At 44.8% G+C, this 20,628-nt stretch overlaps 1 protein-coding gene across 1 annotated transcript in view; it reads left to right on the forward strand.

Moving 5' to 3' along the window:
• Nucleotides 1-4,520: 4,520 nt before the first annotated feature.
• The window catches only part of DPYSL2 (dihydropyrimidinase like 2), a 103,757-nt gene continuing 87,649 nt past the window's right edge, over nucleotides 4,521-20,628 (forward strand). The window contains exon 1 of the mRNA XM_028519184.2: nucleotides 4,521-4,889. Coding sequence (XP_028374985.1) covers nucleotides 4,536-4,889 — 354 coding nt within the window. The 5' untranslated portion in view covers nucleotides 4,521-4,535. The remainder of the gene's footprint in view (nucleotides 4,890-20,628) is intronic.

The following is a 20,628-nucleotide window of genomic DNA, read 5'->3' on the forward strand; positions in this document are numbered from 1 at the left end:
CCCAGAACTCATCCTTTTGAGCGACCAAGAAATAGCTAACCTATCAGATGCACAGTTCAAAACACTGGTGATCAGGAAGCTCATGGAATTGGTTGATTTTGGGCGCAAATTAGATAAAAAAAATGCAGGTTACCATAAAAGAGATGAAGGAAGATGCACGGAGAACCAACAGTGATAGGAAGGAAACTGGGACTCAAAACAATAGAGTGGACCAGAAGGAAGAAAAAAAACAAACAGGAAATAATGAAGAAATAAGAATTCAAAAAAACGAGGAGAAGCTTAGGAACTTCCAGGATATCTTTAAACGTTCCAACATCCAAATTATAGGGGTACCAGAAGGGGAAGAGGAAAAGCAACAGATTGAACACGTATTTGAACAAATAATAAAGGAGAACTTCCCCATTCTGGCAAAGGAAATAGACTTACAGGAAATCCAGGAAGCTCAGAGAGCCCCAAAGAAGTTGGACCCAAGAAGAAACACACCAAGGCACATCATAATTACATTAGCCAAGGTAAAAATGAAGGAGAGAATCCTAGAAGCAGCAAGAGATAAGGGGACAGTAACCTACAAAGGAGTTCCCATCAGACTGTCAGCTGATTTCTCAAAAGGGACCTTACAGGCAAGAAGGGGCTGGAAAGAAACATTCCAAGTCATGAAAGACAAGGACCTATGTCCCAGATTACTCTATCCAGCAAAGCTTTCATTTAGAATGGAAGGGCAGATAAAGTGCTTCTCAGATAAGGTCAAATTAAAGGAGTTCAGCGTCACCAAGCCCTTGTTGTATGAAATGTTAAAGGGACTTTTCTAAGAAAAGAAGATAAAGAAAAAAACATGTAGAGTAAAAGGACAGCAAACTCACAATTATTAACAACCACACCTAAAGCAAAACCAAAAGAAACTAAGCAAACAACTAGAACAGAAACAGACCACAGAAATGGAGATCACATGGAGGGTTAGCAACAGGGGAGTGGGAGGAGGAGAGAGGGGGAAAAGGTACAGAGAATAAGTAGCATAGATTGTAGGTTGAAAATAGATAGGGGGAGGGTAAGGATAGTATGGGAAATGTAGAAGCTAAAGAACTTATAAATATGACACATGGACATGAACTAAAGGGGGGAATGTAGGTAGGAGAGGGTATACAGGGTGGAGGGGAGCGAAGGGGGGAAAATGGGAAAACTGTAATAGCATAATCAATAAAATATATTTAAAAAAATATGACAATCCTTCACAATGTAATTAAGTCTACTAAACAATATAATTGCTTCAGTTCTTTGATTAAAAAATCCAATTAGAAATTATTCAAACATTTACATCTAATTTAATATCAGTGTAACAATATAACATATACTTTAATATAATAATGTAGGCACAATAATTTAATAGCAGTTTAGCAATTTTTTAAAATCTCAGGGTCAAATAAACATGGAATTATGAATTCATTCTCTTGTTATGTTTGGGCAGGCTTTGCAAGTACATAAGGTGTTTCCTTTGTTATGAATGTTAAGTTACTAACATGCTACCTTCTTCGTAGCATTTGAACTTGAGCAGGGTCATTTGAAGAAAAAGGAACAGAGAGGGAGGGCCAGTGGAGAACGGGTCAGGTACAAGGGGGAGAGTGCTGACATCCCCAGCTACTGCTGTGGAGTGGGGTCCACATGCCATAGATGCAGACCTGAGGCCCCAGAGGCAGCTAATCCTACAGCAAGTGCACTTCCCCGTCCTTCTGGAAGCTTCTCAAGGTATGGCACGTGCCAAGGGCCAGGAAGGCAAAATGATGGGTTGGGCCCTGGCCCAGCAGCCCTAGGGATCTGAGCCCAGTGATTTCTCTATGCCTCACTTTCCCCTTCTGACATATGGAGATGGGGGGAGATTGGCGGAGGGAACTTTCCTCTTCTTTGTAATATTTTGAGGAAACATGAGATATAAAAAGGCATCAAATGCCCAGGAAAAAATATCTCCAAGGTCCACATGATGACTGCTATGCTGAGGTTAGGCTACCTTTGGGTAGTTTCTTCCTCCAAGGGCAATCCCTCCCTGCAAGGCAACCTTCAGAAACAATGATGGCAAGTGATCCATGGTCCTTGATACACCAAATCCATGGATTGAAATATTTGGATAAGAAAAAAATGTATTTTCTAACATAAAGATAAGGCTGGTTATTAAACAAATGAAAAAAAAAAAGAACTAGCCCTTGTTGGTGTGCTCAGTGGATTGAGTGCCTACCTGTGAACTAAAGGGTAGCTGGTTTGATTCCCAGTCAGATCAGATGCCTGGGTTGTGGGCCACAACTCTAGCGCAGGGCACGCAAGAGGCAACCACACATTGACCACACATTGATGTTTCTCTCCCTCTCTTCCTCCCTCCTTTCCCCTCTCTAACAATAAATAAATAAATAAATAAATAAATAAATAAATAATCAATCTAAAAAAATAAAGATTGGTTGGACAAGGAACCGGACTTTCACATGGAAGATCCCCACTGGGTTTGCTGGATCCTTTAATTAAGATAGTGACCTTGGAAAAAGCCTCTCAATCTCTCAATCTCAGGTTCCTACTCTGGAAAGCGGTGATGGTAAAGATGGAAATGATGCAATTATGGTGGAAGCACTTGCTGCAAATGCAAAGCGTATAAGGTTCGGTTCTAAGTCCAAAGCCCACCTCTGGTTCTCTCAGCCCCAACACTTGCATTTCTCTTCTTCCTTCTTCTCCCCTTCTAGTTCGGAAGCTCTCCTGCCTCCAGCCCCACCCCACTGTGGCGCGCTCATCCTGAAACTGTGGCTGATTGTCCTCCAAATTTTACTCCATTTACCAAACTACCCCTCCCAATTGGGGGAGGGAAGAGTATCAGAACTTAATCCTTCAAGGGGCAAGGGCTGACAATTGGGACAACATCCTTGATCACACTGTCAGGAGCAATGGCCCTGCACTAAACAGCCTTTTAGCCCAAAACCCTCCTGGTTACTGAGCTTGCCCACACCTCCCTCTTGAGACGCCAAAGGATGGGCATCATCTCGGCAGAGTTTTGCCACTGTGGAAAGAGGGGTGGGGCTGTAACCAACCGGATGGAGGGACTGATACAAGGAAAAACGTGGGGGAGGCGAGTAAGCAGCGGAGAACCGTCAAGGAACGTGTTGGTGGCACAAGTCAAAATGCTTCCTGGATGCCCAGCAACCCCGTGGCTATGGCTGGTCTAAGCGCACATACACAACAAAGCCCCACAATTTTGCCTGTTTTGCCACACACAATTCAAAGTGCCCGATCACAGACAGAACCCCATCTCCTACCCCACATTGGACACGTGCGCCGGCTCTTAACGCCTCGGCCACGCGACTCTGGCGCAGTGCGCAACTGGGGGGAGGGAGCACCAGGCCGGGAAGGGCTGGAGATTTGGGGATTGGGCTTTTCCTCTCTTCTTTTTTGGGGGGAGGGGGGTGAAGAAGACACCAAATCGAGACATTCTCTACGCCCTTCTTGGCGTAGAGGCACAGTTAACGGTAGGTACGTAGCGCCCTCCCACAGGCTGTCTGCACCCCCACCCACTGTATGTATTAGTGGTCGTGCTCGGCCGGGCTTTGCAGACTGCACTCTTGGCTGCACTCCGGCGGGCCGGGCCGTAGACCTGTGTCTCTCTCCCCAACCCCACACCCATCATTTGCTATGCCCCTCTGCATTTCTCCCCGCCATGCAGTGCCCCCCCCCCCCCCCCCCCGTGGATGAACTAAGTAGAACCTTCCTGTTTCAACCTCTGCTCTAAGAGCCCACCAAAACCAGTGGGTAGACCGAAGCTTTGGTGTCTTGCACGAGGTACGGCCCCCACCTCTCTGCGAGGCCTGCTTCATCCCTTCCCCACGCTCAGTGGGGCCCCTTCCTCTCTCCTCGGGTGTCCTGGCACCAGCCTGTTTGCCCCCCTTTCCCCATCCATCACCTCACGCCTCGGTCAAGGGAAGGAGCCTTCCGGCCCACCTCCGAAATGCTGCAGGGAAGAGGCGCCAGGGCCGGATTGGTGGAAGAGAACGGCGCTGGGCCAGGGGCTGCGCCCTCGGATCTCCGCCCCCGCGTGCCTGTCGCGCACTCACCCTGGAGCTGACCTCGGTCAGCGGTCCCTCGGCTTCACACCCCTTGGCCGGTGGTCTGGCCGCTTCACTTCCGGAGCGCCGGGCTCGGGGCTGCGGGGCCCTCCCTCCCTTCCCTGCGCCCAGTCCCCTCCCGGGCGCCCCGCCCACGCCCCGCCCGCCGCTGCCGGGAACAGGCAGCTTCTGGCTCCCGCTGCCGCAACGGCCACCCTCCCAGACCCAACTTTGCAGCTGCCGGGAGCTCGCACGGCGGCGGGGGGCGTGGGCAGGGAGGGGAGATAGCGGGGTCAGGGGGAGGGACTGGGAGGGAGGGTCGCCCACTCGCCTGCTCCGCTTCCTCTCTGTGCACCTTGCGGTAAGCAGAGAGCGGCAGCAGCCGGGGGGCTGTGCACAGAGAGAGGCAGACTTAGGGACCGCAGACGGACGGACAGACGGAGGGAACCCTCCCCGACCCCCCGCACCATGGCCGAGAAGAAGCAGTCTGGGAAGGCGGCAGAGGACGAAGAGGTCCCTTCCTTTTTTAAAAACCTGGGTTCAGGCAGCCCCAAGCCTCGGCAGAAATTCTGTGGCATGTTCTGCCCAGTGGAAGGGTCCTCGGAGAACAAGACCATCGACTTCGATTCGCTCTCGGTGGGCCGGGGCTCGGGGCAGGTGGTGGCTCAGCAGCGGGACGTCGCCCACTTGGGCCCCGACCCGCAGCCGCCGTACTCCCGGCAGGGCCGGCGCGCCGGCGGGGAGCCATCTGTTGAATCGGGCCGGAAGGTGGAGATTCGAAGGGCCTCGGGCAAGGAAGCCCTGCAGAACATCTACGACCAGGTTGGTTATGGGGGGAGGGGAAGGTTTGAGAAGGAGGACAGGGCAGGGGGATCGCCCCTCCCTCGCATCCCAGCCTGCCCACCGCCCTGCCCCTCCCCACATCTGTACTAGCGCTCCACCCTAACCTGCTCTTCTCCACGCTTGGTGCGGAGAGGCTCGGCTCGGTGGCGGACGGCTGTGTGCCCACAAAGGCTGCCCGCGCCTCCCTGGGTCTAGGAGGTGGAGGATGGTGGGGAAAGGATGGGCCGATCCCCGGCGGGAGGTCGCATGGTGGGGGGTGGGGATGGGCGGTGGTTCCATTCTTCTTAAATCCTCCCAGGCGGCTTCCGATTGCAGCTGTGGCTGTGTCCCACCCTTTTCTTTAAGGCGACTTAGAGCTTGCGGTGGAGGGCTCGTGAAAAGGGCCGGGGGCTCCCCGGGGGTCGGGAGGGCGGGGGCTCCGACGGCTGCTCCCCTCCGCGCGCTGCGCGTCCTGCGCGCTCTACACCACACCGCCTCCCACGCGCTCCGCGCTCGCGTCCGTATCTGGAGGCCAGTACCATGGTCAGCTCCTCCCGGAGGCTCTCACCACCCTGACTCCGGTTCACAAAGTGAGAAGAACCAGGCAGGCGGTGGAGTCACCCGAGAAAACCCAGATGCTCCTAAATAGCCCATGTGGAGAACAAAGTTCCGCTAAGTATCTCTCAGCCAGGGCTTCCCAGAGCGCGCTCGCCCTATTTGGGAGGTGCTTTGGAGATGGGGGACTAAGTGGATTATCTTCAAAGGGTAAAAAGAAAAGGAAAGAAAAGAAAAGGGGAAAACCCTTCACATTTGAATAGGTTGTCAAAAATGGATGGGACGCCCGGTACTGCGTTGATGGGTAGGTAACAAAGGGGATCAACTTGGTAAACCTTGATTTTAGAAAATGTTATTCACCAATGGCAAATACGAACAGTGTGCATTTCAAGTGCAGTTGTTTTCTCACACCACAGTCTTTTTTCTTTATCAAAGAGACCCTCATACTTGTGCAATCCCCGACCCCTCCCCCACAGCCTTAATTTTTTCAACTGATGAATTGCAGTACGCAATGTTTCATCACTAGTTTGCTGTTGCTGTCCCAGGGCCATTGCTGAAGATGAGAAATCAGTTAATGATTGATTATTTATTGAATACCTATTGTGTGCCTTGCCTTGCAGGGCTGGGGGAGGGTTAGTTACATGAAAAGTTTAAGGCAATTTCTTCCTATGGGGCCTCCAGAGTAGTAGGGAGTGGTCCAGTGATCCCACAAGCATCTTGTGGCAGCAGTCAGGCTGTGTGCTCACAACGAACACATCAGAAAACCATGAACAATTGGTGATTGATGGCCCAAACGTGTTTCCTGATGTGGCAGAGAGTTTTGCAGCTTTTCACTCTTATAGAGTCAATTCTAGGAAAGATAAACCACTTGCTGTCACGTTCAAAGATGGAGCAACTAATTACTTAATTGATTCCTCTTCCTCTAGCCCAGTCTTGAGATCTGTTTACATAGGGGCTACCTGATATTCATATTTCACCGAGTCAACCAGAAAAAACTTAATCCGAAAAACTCACTTTGTTCCAATTGACTAGACAAACTTTTAAAATTGAAGTAAAAGTTTCTAACCATGTAACTAATACTGAAAGCAGAGTGAGGGTGAAATAACCGCCCTACAGGAGTACATGGGGTGAGGCCACGCCATGAGCATATAGCATCACGGTTACATGAGTATTCTCAGCTCCAACTCTCTGTGCTTGCTGGTGATTCTAAGGACTTTAAGGGAGTGGGAAATGCTGTGAGATAAGGAAGAGATCCTTTAAAACATGGCAACTCAGGCGGAGATGAAAAGTGGCCACTTCACTAATGATGGCAGTAAATTAAAACTTGAGTTTGAAAGGCAAATTTCACTGGGTTGAATCACGCATCTTTTTTTCTGTTCCTTTAGAATTGTAGTCATGATCATCAGAGCTAGTTACTTGAACACACTCCAAATTTCATAAGAAATTCTAAATTGTAAGTCTAGGGCACGTGGAAGAAGGAACTTTATTTTCTGAAAGATTTTATTTATTTATTTTTAGAGAGTGGGGAAGGGAGGGAGAGAAACATCAATATGAGAGAGAAACATCAATGTGCAAGAGATACATTGATCGGTTGTCTCTCCAACACCCCCAGCTGGGGCCTGGCCTGCAACTCAGGCATGTGCCATGATTGAGAATCGAACCTGTGACCTTTCGGTTCACAGGCCAGCACTCAATTCACTGAGCCACACCAGCCAGCGCTCTTTTTCTTTTTTTTTTTTAAGTTGAGGTAAAATTTCCATAACATCAAATTCTCATTTTAACCATTTTAGTCAACAATTCAGTGACTTTAGTACATCACAGTGTTGTGCAGCCATCACTACGGTCTAATTTCAGAACATTTTCATCACTCCAGAATGGAACTCCATGTCTGTGAAGCAGTCACGTCCTGTTGCCCCCCACCCTCACCCCCACCTTTGGCAATCACGATTCTGCTTTCTCTCACCCTGGAGGTGCCTGTTCTGGACATTTTGCGTAAATGGAATCATATCTTACGTAGCCTTTTGTGTCTAGCTTCTCTCATGTAGTGACATGCTTTCAAGGTTCATTCACATTGTAGCTGTGTCAGTCCTTCCTTCCTCTTTATCATGGGACAATATGCATTGTTTGTATACAGCACATTTATTTACCATTCACCAGTTGATGGACATTTAGATTGGTTTCACTTTTGGGCTGTTATGAATAATACTGCTATTAGCATTCTTTTAAAAGTTTTTGTTTAAGCTAGTGTCTTTAGTTCACTCAGCTATATACAAAGGAGGGAAATCACTGGGTCATATGACAATTCTGTGTTTAGCTTTTGGAACAACCGCCAAACTGTTTTCCACAATTTTACCACCTTTTTCCATCCCTGCCAACAAAGGGTCCCAATGTCTGCACATCCTCCACAGCACTGGTTATTTTCCCTTTTCACTAATTATAAACATCCTAGTGAGTGGGAAACGGTGTCTCATTGTGGTTTGACTTTGTATTTCCTTAATGATTAGTGATGTTGAGCATCTTTTCACGTGTTTGTTGGCTGTATATCTTCTTTGGAAAAATATCTATTCAAGTCCCTTGTGAATTTTTAAAATTGAGTTGTTTGTTTCTTGTTGAGTTACAGGAATTCTTTACATATTTTGGATACTAGCCCCTTATCAGATACTTTATCCGAAAATAATGTTCTCCTGTTCTGTGGATTCTCTTTTCATTTTCTAGAGTGTCCTTTGATGCACAAAAGTTTTTAATTTTGATGAAGTCCAGTTTACCTATATTTTCTTTTAATGCTTATGCTTTTGATGTTAGTTATTCCTGGCTGTTCTAGGACTGCTGGATCTGTCAGGGAAGTTCCAGAACATCATGTAATGATGTTCATGTAACTAAATTCTAGTGTTTTATGGGAACTTAAATTTATTAGGAATAGCATTTGCAGGTTAGTGTTCTTGAGTGCTTTGGGTACTGCGTAGGCCTGGTTTTTCTGTATCAGGATCCTATTCATGCAAAGAAAGTCCCTCTGTGTGTGCGTGCATTCACACATATATGTGGTATTATATATTGGCACACATATAATATTTATGGGGCAGTGATTAACAAGCTGAATTTAGGAAAATAAATTTGAGAAACTAATTGAATTCAGTTTTTTATTTTGTTTTATTTTTTAGAGGTAACATGACAAAGTACCATGTTTACTGTAGGTTATCCTGATAAGCAAATTTTTTAAAAGAAAGAAATCACTGATGATTTTATTATCTAGAAATGACCACTGGTAGCATTTTGTCATATTGTTTTTTCCATTCTCTATACTTCCACCCAAAATTAGTGCTTTTTAGCATCCCTGACATCACTGGGTATTAATAGCCTTACAGGTATTTTCCAAATTTGTAGATGACAAGTGGCATCCTTCTTTTTGCCTGTTTCCTATTAAGGTATTCATATGTTACACATTGATTCATAAAATTATATATTAAAATGTATCCACTTTAATATCACTTGTTATGTATTTTTTTCCTAGCTTGTAATTTTGTATGGCCTTTTCTTTTATACATCCACATTTAAAGTTTACACACAGTTAAGTCAATTTATGTTTTCTGACATTTTTTTGCCTTTCAAGATTATTACTTATATTTTATTTTAAAACGTTTTTGGGTTCTGTGTTTATATTTAAATCTGGCAGTTAATTTTTGTTTATATCTTGAAGTGAGGTATAACAATTTTTCAAGTAGTTAGCTAGTTGTCCTAATGGTTCATTGAATAATTGGTGTTTCTTATTTCTTATATGCTCAACTCTCTACAAATGTCTGGATGTGTTTGGCTTCCTGCTCTTCTCCATTGAGCTGCCTTACTAATTTCATAATTGCTCAATACCATTTTAGTTACTGGCATTTTTAAATATCTTTGCTTTTCTTCATTTTTTCATCATTCATCTGCATTTTCCATGAAAGATATTTTTGATTATAGAAACCTGATGTGATTTTTACCAGATTATATTAAATTTATAAACTGAATTATAGGAAATATTTTCTTAGATAGTGAGCCTTTCTACCTAACTTTATAGTATATCCCCTTTTCTCAGGTACCTTTTTCTAGTCCTCTGAATTTTTTTGTTACATTTATTCCTAGATGTTTTGTTGGTATTGTGAATGGGAAATTTCCCCATTATATTTTGAAATTTCCATTCTGGCTGACTCTTGCATTTTATATTAATTAATAATAGATTGCCTATGGAACTCACTCTTGGTTCTAATGGTTTTCAATTGATTCTCTTTTCAATTTATTATCTAGTGTTACTTTTATGTCTTTTCTCCAGTGCCTTTATTTATTATTTCTCTTCTTTGTCTGATTACATTGGCTAGACATTCTAGAAATGTGTTGGATGCTGGTGGTAGTATGAGGTTCCCTGTTTGATCCTGACTCTAATGAAGTCTCTATGCCTTCATTATTGTTTGAGAGTGACACTCTCAGTCCGTCAAGTAATCCTTCAGTTCCTACTTGTGTACACTGCCAGTGTTTTTTATCCGGCAGCCACCAGACCCACATGTGCAGTTGGACGAGTTGGGTTCATTACTTGCTGCACTAAGGGAAGAACCATTCAGGGGAAACGGGGGCTGTCTCTGTGGGAGGGTAGGTTCTACAGAGAGGCCTGAGCTGTGGTGACTTTGCGGAGGTTCTGAGGAAGGGAGGGTTTCCTCTGGACTGGGTGCTGTCATAATGTACAGGACATTCTATGACTGGCTATCTGGAGAAGCCTTATCCAAAAAGGGCAGGTTAGACTGCAGCCCAGGCTGCGGCTGGCAGAGAAGCAGTAGGCAGCATTTGGTACTTTGTGACTTGGACAATGTTTATATTTTATTGGCTATGGCCGTGGAGGGGTCTCATTTCTGTCCTGATGCACTCTGGTCACCGAGTGGTCTTGTCTGACGCTGATGCGCTGTGACATTTACTTTCAACAGGAGAACACCGGGCCTTGCGGTGAGAGCCAGGCCTGTTCTTGGCAGCTATTTTCTGTTTCTCACTGCACTGTGAAAATCAAGGATTGATGTGGAAAGATTATATTCCACAGTGTTTTATATCTGTTTCTGTTTTAGAGATATCTTCCTACCCACCCTGAAGATGTCAAATAGCTTTCTGAACTCTACCCCCACCCTCACCCCCACCCTCAGGATAGGATCTCCTATCCCTTGTTCTATAATAGTTGTTCATAAGCTTGCTATTCTCTCCTGTGTATTTACTTTCCGTTCAGGTGAGATCCCTTCAGAAGCCACGTTTTGGGAGGAGAAATGTGTGATTGCCATTGTCCCAGTTCTCTGACACACAGCTGAGTCTTATTTATTAGGCTCACCTTTGAGGATTGATTCAAACACCAGCTCCTGTCCAAGTCCCATTGCCTGGTGCCAGGTTGCAGACTTTGGCTGCACTTAACTTAAATTTCAAAAATATATTTGAGGAATAACTTCATAGTTGCCGAAATTTTCTTTGTTACCAAAATGGGAACACTGAAAAGAAATGACTACGTAACATGGTCTCATAAAATGAAAAACGCATTAGCACCAAAACTGTTAAAGAGAAAATAACTCTAGAATGAAAAAATATGCATAGTTGAACTTTATGAAAAATTAAATGCATTGACATAAAATTCTCGTTGTGACCTAGATCTGTGAACACTTTGCCCAGGTGGCTGCCCAATTAGCCTCAGTGCAGCGGCCTCTTTCTGAGCTCTCCTCGTCTGTCCTCCTGCACAGCCTCTTTCTAGGAGTTGCTGTCTCTGTGAGATAAAGAAATATGACCCCTCACAGGCCAGCGGGAGCAATTGTTTGAAATCACCTGGTATGAGTTTTAAGCAGGTATGCAAAGACACACAGACTGGAAATAACTGTTGTGAGGGAGGGAGTTTTTGTGCTCACAGGTGCCTAGAAACAGGAGACAAAATCACTGGCCAAGATGGAGGTGTAGATAGATACACTTTTCCTCCTTGCACAACCAAAAGAAGGACAACAACAAATTTAAAAACAAAAAGTAATGGAACTGCCAGAAAATTGAACTGTATGGAAGCCCAACAACCAAGGAGTTAAAGAAGAAACATTAATCCAGACAGCAGCACCACAACTGATCAAAGAGGGTTGTCCCACCCTGGCAAATACCTAAGGCTCTGCATCTTACATTGTAACAGGTGTGTCAAGGCAAAGAAATATGGCCCAAATGAAAGACCAGATCAAAACTCCAGAAAAAAAACTAAGCGATAAGGAGATAGCCAACCTATTAGATGCAGAGTTCAAAACACTGGTAATCAGGATGCTCACAGAAATGACTGAGTATGGATGCAAAATAGAGGAAGAAGCGAAAGCTATGGAAATTGAAATAAAAATATATAGGGAACTAACAGTGAAGGGAAGGAAGCTGGGAGTCAAGTCAACAATTTGGAGCAGAAGGAAGAAATAAACATTCAACTGGAACAGGATGAAGAAACAAGAATTCAAAAATGAGGAGAGGCTTAGGAACCTCTGGGACAACTTTAAACGTTCCAACATCCAAATCATAGGGGTGCCAGAAGAAGAAGAGGAAGAACAAGAAATTGAAATCTTATTTGAAAAAATAGTCAAGGAGAACTTCTCCAGCCTGGCAAAGGAAATCGACTTCCAGGAAGTCCAGGGAGCTCAGAGAGTCCCAAAGAAGTTGGACCCAAGGAGGAACACACCAAGGTACATCATAATTACATTACCCAAGATTAAAGATAAGGAGAGAATCTTAAAAGCAGCAAGAGGAAAGGAGAGAGTTACCTACAAAGCAGTTCCCATAAGATTATCAGCTGATTTCTCCAAAGAAACCTTACAGGCAAGAAGGGGCTGGAAAGAAGTATTCCAAGTCATGAAAGGCAAGGACCAAGCATCCAAGATTGCTCTGTCCAGCAAAGGTATCATTTAGAATGGAAGGGCAGATAAAGTGTCTCCCAGATAAAGTCAAGTTAAAGGAGTTCATCATCAGTCCCTTATTATATGAAATGTTAAAGGGACTTATCTAAGAAAAGATCAAACCTATGAACAGTAAAATAATGACAAACTCACAACTGTCAACAACTGAACTTAAAAGACAAAAACAAAAACAAACTAAGTGAACGACTAGAGTAGGAACAGAATCACAGAAATGGAGATCACATGGAGGGTTATCAGCAGGAAGGGGGAGGGAGGAGAATGGGGGAAAAGGTACAGGGAATAAGAAGCATAAATGGTTGGTACAAAACAGACGGGGAGGTTAAGAACAGTATAGGGAATGGAGAAGCCAAAGAACATGTATACAAGCCATGGACATGAGCTAAGGGGGGCGATGCTGGTGGGAGGGGGGCTGCAGGGAGGAGGGGAGTAAAGAGGAGAAAAAACATGGGACAACTGTAATAGCATAATCAATAAAATATACTAAAAACAAAACAGGAGATAGAGTGAGCGTGCAGGGCTACACGGAAGCACCATAGTTGGCCAGGAGGCAGAGGAAGTGAGGGGATTACCACCAGGAAAGAGCCTTTCCTGTGGATTCTGGGAAGGGACAGGCCAGGCAGGGTCCACAGTTTTAGGACTGGCTCGTTTGGGTAATTTCAGTGGGCTCTGGGGCATAGGAGCTTTCCCTGATTGTCTGGTACCTAACCCTGGGTGTTGAAGGGTTGTGACCCTAAGTTTAAGAGCTTCAACAAGGAAGTATATGGGGTTATGGGCTCTGCCTTGATTGGTTTGCATGTGAACGATGCACTCCCAGGAGAGTTTAGGAACGGAGAAATTGACTGGCCCTGGGAGGGGCAGTCTGTCCAGAGTCAGTGAAGCCCCAGATGTCCAGCACCAGAATTACAGAACATAAAAAGGCACAGGTAATATTCCAAAACTCGCTGGCGACAGTAGACCTAAGATTCTTACACGAGTCTGGCCTTAGATGTCTGCTCGTCTTAGGTTTACAGATGTATTGGGCACTTTTTGTATTTGTATGATCTTCGTGTTTTCTTTGGAATATTCTATCTGGGGTCTCTGGCCTAACGCCTTTACAAAGCTAGAAATCCATAATCTGACTTTAAAAAACTTGATGCATATTCAGACTTATAGTCATAATCTCTAAAAGCAACAGAGCCAAAGCCTGTCCATTACACTGCTGGGCCTTTTTATTTCTTTATGTAAGTGAACTACATTTCTTACAGGGCATATGATTGTGCCGAAGATGGTAGCAAAGATGGCTAGAAAAAAAATCAACTGCAAAAAAATGATCCTCAACAGTTCGGCCCACGAATTCTCCTTCAACTTAAGTGACAGAATTAGCAACAGTGGGATTTCTGGGAACCCTGGCCATGAACTCATCCACTAACATAAAGCACTCTGCTCTCAGTGCGCTGGCATAGCTGCCTTGGTAATAATGGTGCATTAAGTATGGCCTCTGAAATGATCATGCAGGGTTCAGGAATTAAGCCCTGCCATGTATGGTAATTCCATAATTATCTAAGTTTGGAACTAGATAAATCCATGTAGAAACATTCCACAAACCTCTCAGGCTCATTGGACTCTGGGCTGCTCGGAGAACCTTTGATGTTTGACACCATCACCAGTCTGTTCTTTGTCCTTCCCGTGGGCCATTTCCTTAGGTAAGAAGATGTGCTTCTGGAGAAAACCAGTCCAGTGTCATGTTTCACATCCAGTTCTTCAGTCTCCCTTGAATGCTGCTGGAGGATTACAGAGAGCTTGTTGATTACACCAGGTGGTGACTTTGAGCAGCTCACCTCTTTCTTCTAGATCTGCTTCCTCACTAGGAAAGTGGGCTTCAGGACAGTGAGGACCGAAGGGGAGTTGTGTGGTGAATGCTTGGCCCAAGCAGGGGCTCAGCAACCTGAGCCGCTCACATTGTAAAATGAGTAGGAGATGGATGTGTGTGTGTGAGTCAGAGATTTTCACCCAGTGCACCTCGAGAATTTTTAAAACACGCAACACCTGCCTGTGTAATCAGGGCAGCTGACCTCTTTTCCCTTAGACTGGCAAATAAAAAAAATAACAGCAAAACAACAATAGCTGCCTGGGGTGAATGAATCAATATTATACCTTTATTTTTGATCTGCAAAAAATCTAATATATTTTTTTTGGTGTGCCACATCAAACAGTAATTAGTTTCTGTGTGCCCAGAGATGGAGCAGGTTGAAAATCGCTGGTGGAACTAACTGGAGCACGATTTGGTGAGGTTCGTGGCAAAGCAATGGGAGCATTTCTGTGGGAGTGCCGAGCTGGGATGAATTCATTTTCCTCTACTTATGACCACAAAGTACAAATGGACATGTAGCCCTTTCTAGAATGAGAAACAATGCTCCACATCTTTCCACTCAAATTTCACACACCCCTTCCATCTACCTTCTGCTGCTGGAAGACTCCACCGTGTTCCCAGCCAGGCAGTGGGGGGAGAAAGTCTCCAGACGAGCTCCCTTTTCATCGCCAGGTTTACCGTCTTCCCTCCCTGATACTGCCTTCCCCTCCTTGTGCTCACAGCGGAAGGAAGGTCCCCACTCTGCCTATGCCGTCTGCTCACTGTGCCCTGAATTCCCCTGCTTTCTGCTGCTGGACACTGTCCACCACCAGCTCCCTCATCTCCTAGACCAGCGGTGTCAAACCCCCGCCCCGCAGGCTGCCCGTGGCCCAGGATGGCTGTGAATGCGGGCCAACACAAACTCATAAATTTACTTAAAACATTGTGAGATTTTTTTGTGATTACATGTTGCAGTGTATTTAATGTGTGGCCCAAGACAACTCTTCTTCCCATGTGGCCCAGCGATGCCAAAAGGTTGGACACCCCTGGGACCTAGACCATGTCTATCAGCACACCAAGGTCCTTGAGCATCCCTGTTAGAAAACATTACAGAACAACAGCAACAAGGAAACTCACAAATTCTTCTCTTGACCCCACAAGCCATATTTCCATCTACATTTCTTCTCCCATTCACTGTTTTAAGAAATGAACTTTATATGTGTCACAGAGGATTATATTATTAAACAGAGATATGGCTAAAGCTCACTTTGACCCCTCTCCTCACCCTGGTCCCCTCCCATGACCAGAGGTAACCAGGGTCACCTGTTCTTTGGTATCCTTTGAGCCCCTTTTACATTTTTACATGTGTGTATGTCGTGGGAGAAAACGTGCAGCATTATTTGTGTGTGTGCCTGTGTGCACACGTGCACTTGTGTGCTTTACCTACATAGGATCACTCTGCATCTGTCGCTTGGTCCTCCCTCTCCATGCTTCCGAGGTTTATGTTAGTGTACGTAAATTATATTAGTTCATATAAACTTACGTTCTCTGAGCTGCCGATATTAATTCCTAATATTTATTGTGAGCTAAATATGTCCCAAGTGCAATTCTAATTGTTTTACATGTAAGTTACTCATTTAGGCCTGTCAATGACCTTGTGAAGTAGGCCTTGTTATCTCAATTTTAATGAGGAAACTGAGGCAGAAAGACAGCAAGTACCTTGCTTAAGGTTGTGTGCTCAGTAAGTGACACAGTCAGGATGTAAAATCAGGCATTTGCCTCCACAGTATGGGCTGCTAATCAGTCCATTGTTCTATAGCTTGAATATCTCATGGCATATTTAGCCATTTTTCTGTTATTTCCTGTTTTTGTTGAGGATAAACAAAGCTTCAGGGAACCTCTTGTACGTGCGCACCTGCTGGCAGGATGTGAGTGTTTCTCGGGAGACACTGGAAAGGGGGACATCTAACACATTTAACATTATTATAGATACTTTCAAGTCACCTTGGGAAAAGCCTGGCCATCCCACACTCCCACCAGCCAAACAGAGGCGTACCTGTTTCCCAGGCCTGCACCGACACTTGACAGCAAATCCTAAAAATTTTCTAGTCACGTAGGCTAAAAATGGTACCTCGTAATTTCTGCTTGCCTTTGAGTGTTTGTGGGTGGAGCATCTTCTCATGGCATTGCTGGTCATTTACAGAGTTTCTTTTGTGAGTTGCCTGTTAATCATCTTTACCCATTTTTCTGTGGGGATATTTGTCTTTTTCATTTGGTTTGTAAGAGTTGCTTGTATATTTTGGAAACCACAGCTTACACTCCAATATGGTTTCTGTCTCTACGGAATTTTTCAGAGTCATAGCACCTTTCCTGCAGTGGATTCCCTAGATCCTTCCCTGTCAGTATCTCACTCTATATTACAACCTCCACCATGGCCCTGAGGCGCCCAGGCTCACACAGGAAAACCACGGCCACTAGATGGCAGTAGCACACAGCCGACTTAACCAGAGCAGTCCTTGGATAGTTGCCTGAGTGCAAAGTCCCTCCCGGTGGAAGACCTTACAGGGACAGAGATGTGGGCCGCCACTTAGGAGGGAAAGAGGGCAAAGGGCCTCCTCGTGGAGAGAGACGTCATACAGGGCGGCGATTGGGGACATGTGTGTCTGGGTGACGTTGCTCTGCAGCACAGTAGGTGGTTTTGGGCTACGAAGGCAGGCCCAAGGAAGGCCCTTGTGCGTTTGTAGTTTGTTTGCTTTTGACAGGATGGGGAGCCCTGGTCATGTCTACGTACTGAGAGGAAGGCCCGGTGGGAGGGCAGGGCTGGTGGAAGTGGGGCTGTGGATCCCCACAGGACAGAGGGACTGGCTTTAGTGTAGAGGGGCACGTGGTCGATCGGGAGGGTCTGAGCTTCCTCTTGGCAGTTGGGAAGGACTGTGTGACCCCAGGGGTGAGGTGGAAGGTGAAGGGAGGACATTTCAGGGAGTTGATGCTAGATGGGCCTTCTTCTGAGGTGGAAGAGGAGGGCAGTGTATCTTCCAAGGGTAAGCAGGGCCAGGGTAGGCTTCAAGAGAAGGGTGAGTTTTGGTAAAGCATTTTTTTTTAATTGAACTAATTCAACATACCATAAACTTTCACCCCTTTAAAGTCTTTAAAGCGTGCAATTCAGTGGTTTTAGTTTATTTATAAGGTGTGCAACTATCACACTATCTACTTTCAAGATACTGTCATCATCCAAGCGACCTGCATTAGGCAATCACTTTCTAGTCCTCCACTTCCAGGCACAGGAACCACTAATGTGCTTTCTGTATGATTTGCCTCTTCTTGATATTGAATCATATCATATAAAGCCTTTTGTGACTGTCTTCTTTCCCTTAATTTTATGGACTGCATGATTGTGTCCCCCCAGATTCATATGTTGAAATCCTAACCCCCAATGGCATAGCAGTAGGAGGTGGGGCCTTTGGGGTGACTAGGTCAAGAATATGGAGCCCTGTGATGCTATCAGTGTCCTTATGAAGGAGAAAAAGAGCTGGTGCTCTCTCTCCACCTCTCCACCATGTGAGGAAGTAGCAGGTAAGTGGCCACCTGCCAGCCAGGAGGAGAGCCCTCACCAGAGCCCAGCCACACTGGCACCCTGGTCTCAGACTTCCAGCCTTCAGAACTGTGAGAAATAAATGTGTGTGAGCTATCCAGACTAGCATCCTCCTAGAGCAGCCTGAACTAAGATACTTTGCATAGTGTTTTCAAAGTTCAGCCATGTTGCACTATGTTTTAGAACTTTTTTTTTTAATGCTGGATGGTATTCCATTGTGTGGATGAACTGCTTCATCTATTCACCAATTCATAGACATTGGGTTGTTTCCACTTTTTGGCTAGTGTAAATAGTGGTGCTATGAATATTTATGTACAGATTTTTGTGGACATATGTTTTCAATTCTTTTAGGTATATATTTAGGAATGGAGTTTCTAACTCTATGTTTAACTTTTTTTAAAATACATATTTACTTCTTTTTTAAAAGATTTTATTTATTTATTTTTAGAGAGGGGAAGGGAGGGTGAAAGAGAGAGAGGAACATTAATGTGTGGTGGCTTCTCATGTGGCCCCCACTGGGGACATGGCCTGCAACCCAGGCACGTGCCTTGACTGGGAATCGAACCTGTGATGCTTTGGTTCGCAGCCCGCACTCAATCCACTGAGCTATGCCAGCCAGGGCTATGTTTAACTTTTTAAGGAATCATCAAGCTGTTCTCCACAGTGGTGACCCCATTTTATATCCCCACTGGCGTTGTACAAGGGCACCTTTCTCTACGTCTCACCAGCATTTGTTAGTGTCTTTTTGGTTATCGTCATCCTAGTGTGCATGAAGTGGTGTCTCACTGTGGTTCTGATTTGCATTTCCCTAATGACTAACTACGTCGAGCATTTTTTCATGTGTATCTTCCTTGGAAAAATATCTATTCATATCCTTTGCCAATTAAAAAAATTGAGTTCATTTTTTTGTTGTTGAGTTGTAGGAGTTCTTTATATATCTTGGATATTAGTCCCTTATCAGATGTAGGGTTTGTAAATATTTTTTCTATTCTGTGGGTTGTCTTTTTACTTTCTTGATAGTGTCCTTTGGAGTTGAAGATCTCTGGACTAACAACAGCAATAACACTGGTTATTATTATTATTAACAATCAGCATTTGAATTCTTACTAGGTGCTAGACACCAGGCATAGCCATTTATTTATGTGTATGATCTCATTTAGTCCTTACAAAGGTCCATGAGGAAAAGTGTGAGCTGCCTGGCTTTAGATCTTCAGCTGCTACTGCTTATCTGCTGTTGGACATTGGCCGACTTACCCACACTTTCTGTGTAGGGTTTCCAGTGTGAGCAAGGCAAATATAGGGCACCCAGTGAATTTTAAAGTTGAAGTAAACATCAAATCATTTTTAACTTGGTTTAGAATAAGTATGTCCCATGGCATATTTGGGATATACTTACATGAAAATAATTATTCCTTGTTTATCTGAAATCCAGATTTAACTGGGCACTCAGTATTTTATCTGGTAATAATATTTCTGTGACTGTTTCTTTACTGCCTATATTAGAATAAGAATGGTGCCTAGGTCTTTAGGTATCTCAGTCAGTTCAGGCTGCTATAGCAAATTATCATAGACTGGGTGACTTTGAAACAAATATTTCTCACAGTTCTGGAGGCGGGAAGTCTGTGATCCGTGGGGGTCGGCTTGGTCAGGTTCGGGAGAGAGCTCTCTTCCCAGGTGCAGACAGCCAACCTCTCTGTGTGATCACATGGCAGGGGGGACAAGAGAGCTCTCTGGCCTCCCCTCAGGGCGCTGACCCCATTCAGGAGGGCTCCACCCTCAGGACCTAATCACCCTGCAAAGGCCCACTTCCTGATACCATCGCAATGTGGTTTAGGATTGCAATGTGAATTTGGGGGGTGGGGTATAAGCATTTAACCCGTAACATTATGGTTGGTTAGGGGAATCAGATACATAGCACATATGCAGCTTTTAGAGCATGATGTGGCACAAAGTAAAAACCAAAATCTTACCTCTGTTGTAGTGTTACTTTTCCTAGTCTGCAGCCTGAATTTATTTCACAGAACTGCAGGTACGGAGATTGTGGTGGGAAACAAATGAAAGGAAATGATAACGATGTTTCAGGCTTGTTGATGCAAAATTGAATTCTGAGATTTGTGTTCTTTTCAGGGCAGGGATTGTGTAGGTCAATATTATGAATTGGGATGTAAGCTAATTGTGTGCCTAGCTGAGCTGGTTATGATGAGTTGGTTAACATGCTGACTTTGCCTTGGGATGAGTGTGCTGGGACACGGGACCTGCACAGGCCTCTCCTGCAGTTATAGGAACCTCACTTCAGCACACAATGCTCTTCCCTACGTACAGGATCATTACAAGTTCAGAGAGCTTTCTCCCAACCTAGGTGGCAAGAGCTCTGTGGGTAACATTTGTAAAAAGGCAATTATTAAGTGAAAAAGGAAATTATTAAGTGAGCAAGACATGAAGAGTGGACTTGCAAAGGGGAGTAAATTTGTGTTTGGACAAAGAAGAATCTGGTACTACGCCTAAAAGAAGCAAAACAGACACAAAGAGACACATTTGTACATAATCTGAGGGGGTGAAGGTTCTGCATGTGGCTTTGCTGATGGGCAAGGCAATGGGAAAATGGTGAGGAAGATGTGACACTTGGCTCCGGCCACTGAGGGGCTCTGTGCAGCAATGGTGAGAACATGTCTTTTCATGGCTGAGAGGCTTGTACGTGAAGGTCATGATAGAGAATAAGGGTATGTTTATTTGATAGAAAAATCTTAAAATTGATTTTCTGATTAGTGACTTAAATAGATTTGTTTATAGCTATGGGAATCAGAGTAATTCCTGCAGAAAGGATTAAGTAATAGTTTCCTC

The sequence above is a fragment of the Phyllostomus discolor genome, chromosome 8 (genome assembly GCF_004126475.2).
Source record: "Phyllostomus discolor isolate MPI-MPIP mPhyDis1 chromosome 8, mPhyDis1.pri.v3, whole genome shotgun sequence".
NCBI classification, from domain to species: domain Eukaryota; kingdom Metazoa; phylum Chordata; class Mammalia; order Chiroptera; family Phyllostomidae; genus Phyllostomus; species Phyllostomus discolor.